General features: G+C 46.3%; 1 protein-coding gene across 1 annotated transcript in view; it reads left to right on the plus strand.

Annotated features, from left to right (window-relative positions):
- LOC308360531 (sphingosine kinase 1-like) overlaps window positions 1–7,500 on the plus strand; it is a gene marked incomplete at its 3' end in the record, with an annotated part of 22,795 nt that overhangs the window by 5,334 nt on the left and 9,961 nt on the right. The window contains exon 2 of the mRNA XM_080832489.1: window positions 5,590–5,739. Within this exon, the coding sequence (XP_080688615.1) occupies window positions 5,590–5,739 (150 nt within the window). The remainder of the gene's footprint in view (window positions 1–5,589; window positions 5,740–7,500) is intronic.

Genomic DNA, 7,500 nt, shown 5'->3' on the forward strand with positions numbered 1-7,500 from the left:
CAGGAAGCCTGTATCCTTCCTTCTACATTTTATAGTTTCTTTTTCACAGACCCATTTTCCTGGAACCGAAGATCTGCGAGATCCCCACCATGCTGACGTGTGACCTGTAATCTAGTAGCGCCTGGAGGACAGAAAGGGTAGATCAGAGCAAGACACAGACCTGAGATCAGAGATCAGTGATCAGAGCAAATGAGAGGGCAGATCCAGTATTCATGAAGCACTGATCTGGGGCCTGCTTATCTCTAAGGTGCCCATGTCAGTCTCATGTCTCCCAGTAGCAGCACCGCACACAGACAAAACACACTGTCACACACAGACTGATATGTAAAGCACACTGTTAAGTGAGAAATACCTGGAGGGTAAGAGAGGGTGACAGAGGCCTCTCCAATGCTCTTTAGGATCAGGAGTCGCCCTCAGAGTGTGTGCTTTCCAGTGGTGGATCGGCACACACCCCTTCTCCAGTGACAGAGAGGAAACGCTACCCTTAGGATCCATAGTCTTGTCATAGTCTAGGCCATGGGAGGAGGGAAGGGTAGTAGGGTGGAGACGAGCCAGCTCAGGTGGTAGGGATCGCTTCAGGCGTAAGCTGGTGCAGGTCGCTAAGGAAAAGGAATTGAAAGATAAGCAAGGGGATCGTAGCACATTGTTTGGGGGTTGGGTTTTGTTTCTGTCGTGGACAGCGAGTCTTTGTATTTTTTCCTGCTTGAAACATACATGTGTGTGATCTTTTTTTTTGCGGTTTGACCTGGCGAAAATGTCAACTTCCTCTCTGGGTTCTCTTGAGGCAGAGCTTCTGAGAGAGAAACGCTGGTGGTTGGTTAGTGGTTCATTTTCACAAGAAAATGCCTCAACATAGACCCCCCCCCCCCTGCCCCCCCCCCCCCCCCCCCCCAATCATTCAAAACATTGTGGCAGTCCTTCTCCTTTCATGGAGCGTGTTGAGGGGTTTAAAGTTTATTACATTAATGGAGCGTGTTGAGGGGTTCATGGTTTACTACTTAATGGAGCGTGTTGAGGTTGCGGTCTTCTTCCTCCAAGGCCCACTTCTCATTCACACAGAGACAGAGCCATCCATGAGAGCATGAAATATTGATGCCCTGAGCCAGCATGACTTAGCTGGTTATTGGGATCCGGAGGCACTTTGGCCTAGAACTCATTATCTAGGTTACCTGACATATCCTGTTTCATGGATCAAGCACACGCTCTCTCTCTCTCTTTCTCTCTCGCTCTCTCTCTTTTTCTCTGATAACGTGCCCTGAGTGTTTCTTTACTCACTCTCTCCAGGGGGCACGGAAAAGAATGCAGGTCGATCCTTATGAAAGTTTTAATGGCTAGGTTTAATGACAGCAGACTTGATAAGCCAATCTCTGAGCTGCATCCGATAGCACAAGCACAAAAGCAGGGCACACAGATAGAACAAAGGTCTGGAGGTGTGTACAGGACCAATGTGTGGCAATTCATAGCGCTTGTACTCAGAGAGCGTGTAATCCATGCATCATAAACATTGGTCGTCCTTGATCTGAGTGAAAAACATGGAACTGGGATCTTCTATCTTTAGACCAACAGGAGCATTCAAAGAGCAGTCAAGGGACCCAGATGGTAAAGGACAGAGGAGGAATAGCCAATGAAGTTTCCTGATTCCTTAGGGGAAGAACTGGGAAGGGGGGGGGGGAGTCAGAGTGGCATATTGACCTTGAGTAACCCCCCCCCCCACACACACACACACACACACACACACACACACATTCACATTCCTCCCCCATCCAACAGACCTATACACACACACACAACACTGTTTGGATTGTGAGTCATAGTGAACCAGCTATTAAAAATGATGAAAGACATCGCTGGGTACTCTTCCTTCCCCACCTCCTCCTCCCTGCCCACACAACCAGACAGGGGAAGCAGGGAGGGGGTGTCAAAGTAGCGTATTGGCCAGGAGTGGAGAACCCACCCCCAAAACACACACACAGGCACCCACACACACACATTCCTCCCCCATCCCTCACAAAAACTTCTTGACTTGTGATTATTATTGAACTACTGAAAACACTCCTGCGTCCTCCGTTCCAACATCCTTCTTGTCCACCCAACCCAAACAGGACTCTTGACCCCGAGCCCCTGGGTGAGGCCACAAAGGCTGAGGTCGTAGTAAGAGGAACAGTTTCTGGGAAAGAGAAACTGAAAAAGTGACAGGAATAGGTACCGTTAGGATGTGATGCCACTCTCGGTGGGGATTTCGTCATTTCCTTAATTTTAGGTCCACAGGAAGATCCACCTTGGATGGAAAACATAGAAGTTAATAAATAAACAATCCACTCTTAGATAAACACACTTTGACACGCCCTTTTCTAAGACGAATGAACGTGGTAAACCACCTCTCTCGAAAGGCTCAGACGATCGGCGGAAAAACTAACGGTTTACATCTAGACCCCTTATACATGAGGCAATTGTAACACGTTCGCGAGTTTCTATCGTGGTAGGCGCAATGTAACAGCTTTACATTGACGCATGTATAAGGGGCTACTGTTAGGCCTACTTACACTATGTTTTTATTCTACTTTATTATTCTTTCAATTATATTATTTATATTTTCATTATACTGTATATCTGTTTTTTATCATGTTTTCATTCTATTTTATGTATATTGTATTTCCTTTGAATTATATATTTTTTAAATCTTTTATTGTTTTTCACTCTTAAGCACTTAATTTTTCCTTTGGATGTTTTCTTTTTGCTTTTATTGGTGTAAATCGCACGGAATTGCCTCTGTGTGAATGTGCTATATAAAGAAACTTGCCTTGCCTTACCTAACGCTTGGCTAACCTAAGCTGACAAATTGCTGAATGTAGAAAAAAAAAAAAACGAACTGACACTTCAAAAATCGCAAAGGAGCGTAAAAGACAAAAAACGCAACGCAACAAAAAGAACAACAACATCCTTATCGTTTGTTGTGCTTTTTTCCTTAACCCTCCCCCCATCCCCCTCATCCCTTCCCTTGAATCTCATTGCTCTGCTTTGACCTTTGGCTCAGTATGTGCGTGCTGATGAGATATCATTAGGCCACGCTTGCGTGAGTTCATAATGTGCTGTGCGGCAAAAGCAGCATTTGTCGCTTTGTTTTGCTACTGTCAGTAAGACTCAGCCCTGGATGCAGTTGTTGTTTATCTTCAGAACTGTTTGCAGAGCGTGTACAATCCCTCAACCCCCCCCCCCCCCCCCCCCCCCCCATCCCCTCTCCCTTCTTACTGGCTGTTTAGCTGACCAGTGTTTTGGAGCTCTGACAGTGGGTGCGTAATGGGGTTGACTTAGCACAGCATCTTTGCAGAGGAGATGAAAACACAAGGATTGGCCTTCAGCGTTGTTGGAAGTGGGGATGCCGTCGTGTTTAGAAGTATGTGTTTCTCAGCGACTGCTGTGTGAGTGGTTAAAGAGGGGAAAATAGAATCTCATGCGCATACGTGGATGCACATACACATACACACACACACACACAACAGACACAGACACACACACACACACACACACACACACAGACATACTCCAACACATCTCACCACAGGATGGGATGAAAGACTTCATGACCTTCTAGGGGCAAACAGTCTATTCATACACTGGCTAGCCACTAGTGAGCATGCTCGAAAACATGATTGTATGGGACACAGATCTTTGTAGAGCCCTGGGTTTGTGGCAGTGGTTTTGGGGGGAAGAGGGGAGAGCGGAGGGGAAGAGGGAGGGAGGGAGGGTTGGGGGGGGGGGGGGGGGGGGGGGGGGGGTTGGTGCACAACAAACAGAACAAACAGCACCAGCATCATCTAGCATCATTTAGTCACAATATTCTAGAAGTGCTGCCCCGGCTCAGTGCTAACAAAGGGCTTATTGTGGAGCGGAGGAATAACAATGAACGATGTGTAATTCTAGAGAAACGGATAGCAGGCCGTAGTGGCATCACATATTGTTCAGACAGGCCTGATAAGGTTTCAAAGTCAGTCTGGTGTTTCCTGGTTTCCTGGTTCTAAAATGTTCTAGTGTCAGGGTTAGGGTTCGTAAAACCCTAAACTGATTAGGCATTAAAGTTTGAAAGGTGTGCTGGAATTTGTGTATGTGTGTGTAAAGCTTATGTTTATGTTAATATGTGTGAGTGTGTTTGTGTGTGAGGGGGGGGGGAGGTACATGTGTATGTGTTTTTGTGTGTGTGTTTGTATGTTGTGGGTCTGTATGAGTTGTTTGTTAACACACTCCAGGAGACACAGCAGAGAAAGACGGATTGCCAGCTGTGCCACTCTGCCACTTTCTAGTCAGGCAGTGCCATGGCCAGCTCGTCCTCTCTGCAGCTCTCAATGAAGGATATCTGGGTCAACCACTAAAATTGCCTTTTTTGACTTCGCAAAAAAAAAAAAGCAGTGTTGTGACGTCTCACAGGTGTTTTCTATTCAATATCACGGGAGGAGGGAGAAAAGGAGCGCACACTGTTTAGGGAATATTGCCCCATTAGAGAGAAGGAGCGCACACTATTTAGGGAATATTGACCCGTTGTAGAGAAGGAGCGCACACTATTTAGGGAATATTGCCCCGTTAGAGAGAAGGAGCGCACACTATTTAGGGAATATTGCCCCGTTAGAGAGAAGGAGCGCACACTATTTAGGGAATATTGCCCCATTAGAGTCTCGTGGCGGCAGCACAAAGCTGTGGTAAGGCTGCACCCCTCCCTTCATTTCCTGCTGAGCCCCACCCCAGGGAGCGCCCATGTCAGACGACTCCAGGGGAAAAAAGGGCAACATGGGGTAGTTCCCACTGAACAGCAGCACACAGCGCTCATGCCTCCTGCCTTGAAAACCAGTGACTCTCACGCCCATTCACCAGTGGAAACCCAGAGACTTTCTCTTCCCCACCACCATTGCAGTTTGCCTTGTGTTCACAAATATGTGGCTTCCTGACCGTACTGACGTTGCTATGTGCCTGTTTACTGCGCTGGTGCAGCCCAACCAAAACCTGCCAGTGAAGCTTTATATGAGGCCTATTAGCTCATCCCCCAGAACATTCAGGATAGGCTTTTCCACCCTCCATATCAAAGCTATTGTTTGGCAAACCATGTGATAGGTTTCGTAACCCGTGACAAGGTGACTGTACTCCTAAATGATAAACGCACAATGGCGGTGTGCAAAGGTAAAAGTACAGATGTAATAGAGACTGTCTAGTTTCCTCCCTTCAAAACATGTGTTATCACAATGTGCTAGATTATTCTTGAACTCCCAAGCACTGCAGCTGATAATGCTAATTGTTTTTTCCACATGCTTGCTTTTTTTTGCCTCTGAGGAAGTTTTTATCACTCCACACAAGGTCACTTGGTGTATACATAACACGAAACGACCATAACATTAGTCCCCTGGATGATGTTTCAAGAAACCTTCCTACTTTTTCTAACATCTTCTTTTTTGTTTCCCCTCTCTCTCTCTTTCTGTTTCTCTCTCTCTCTCTCTCTCTCTCTCTCTCTCTCTCTCTCTTCCTCCCCCTCTCTCTCTCTATCTATGTATCACTTTCCTCTCTCTCTCTCTTTCCCTCTCTCTTCTTCTCTTTCTCTTTCTCCAGGTATCTTGTACAGTGAAGTGCGTCGCCCCTGCAGGGTGCTGCTCCTCCTCAACCCTCACAGTGGTAAAGGCCAGGCTCTGTCTCTCTTCACCGGCCACGTCCAGCACATGCTCCAGGAGGCCGGCGTCCCTCACTCTCTCGTCGTCACGGGTACGTGGGAAAACAAATAGCCACCTCTGTCGTCACGCAGACTAGCTTTTAGCATCCTAATACAATGGTGCTAAATCTGTTTCGTAATCCTTTTGATTACCTTTAGAGTGTTTTCTCCACAGTGCACCTTAAGAGTGTAAGCAGAGATGTTCTTAGCTGGACAGACAGGCTTGTTCTCTTCTCGTTCCCTGAAAATACTGCAGTGTCAGATGGCGGTCGAGTCACAAAAGAAGCCTCCCTGGACACAGCAATCCTCTTAATGTCAGTGTGCCTGCGAAGTGCTCAATTTACTTAAAAGGAAGAAGAGAAGGGTGGAAAAAAAGAGACTGAGAACTCGCGCGGTTGAAAAAAAAAAGTACTAATCCAGAAGAGGCTTTAAATCTGTTATCTGAGAGAAGAAAAAAACCTACATACACATTCACTGTCTTATTCATAGTCATGTACACACATACTGTACATTAAGACAAATTGTCTTAAACTCTCTCTCTCACACAAACACACACACACGAATACATACTCACACACACACACCCACACATACACACACACATATACACAGACACACACATACACACTCATGCACTGCCTCACACACACACACACACACACACACACACATACACAAACACACACACACACACACACACACACACACACACACACACACACACACACACACACACACACACACACACACATAAACACAGACACACACATACACACTCACATACACACTCATGCACTGCCTCACACATACACACAGACACACACACACAGTTTAATATGTGTTTTTGTTTTATGAAGTGAAAACCCATGACCCCTCTCTCCGCTTGGATTAAAGTGCGTGTGGCTTCTCTGCTGATGGGGTCTTGAATCCCATCCAAAATAATCCCAGTCTGTTGGAAGCCAATGGGGCCTTTCAGCCTCCGGGAGCTCCCTGTCAAGCCTGGGTGCTCAAGGCTAGAAGGCAGTTAGCATTAGCTTGAGGCTAATGGGAAAAGACATGGTTGATTACTGTGGTTTTTGGCAGCGAGCTTGAAGCTGAGCAGGTGTGAAGCGCTACTTAGAGAGTCCTCTGACCGTCTCTTGACCACTTCACTTTGTCTCTGCAGCCCATTTAAGTTAATGCTCACCGTGTAACTATTTAATGCAGCCTATTAGGTAGCATTAGCATCAGAGGCTCTAGAATAGTGTCAACCCTGGGAGAAGTCTCGGCGGGTGCTTTCTCAACATCAGTGGGCTGTTACAAACACCTGATGAGGCCAAGGAGACCCAATCGCAATGTAAATGTCAAGACATGTCAACTTCAAAGTATAAAGTTAAAAACTAGGTATTCTAGTTTTGGTTGCTATGTATTCTGATAAAATTAAAAATAAACGATTAAAGTGTGAGAAATGTGCATGAACTGTTGTGATTTACAACCAGGGCAATCAGTTTAATTGCAGCTGGCAAACTTCACTGATGTTTCCACCTGCCTGATCACCATGCTTGAGATAACATAGCACTGTGTCTCGAGCGCCGTCCAAGGCCTTGTCTGTTAAACCTGCAGGCAGAAGTACTGTAGTGTACAGTCACACAGTGTTGTGCTTTAGCCACACAGAGGATTGATACTACACCCTCTGATTGTCCGTCTGATGTTCTTTAGCTGCACAGAGCATTGGTGCTACACCCTCTGATTGTCCGTCTGATGTTCTTTAGCTGCACAGAGCATTGATACTACACCCTCTGATTGTCCGTCTGATGTTCTTTAACCACACAGAG

Source organism: Sprattus sprattus (genome assembly GCF_963457725.1).
Source record: "Sprattus sprattus genome assembly, chromosome: 1".
Lineage (NCBI taxonomy): Eukaryota > Metazoa > Chordata > Actinopteri > Clupeiformes > Clupeidae > Sprattus > Sprattus sprattus.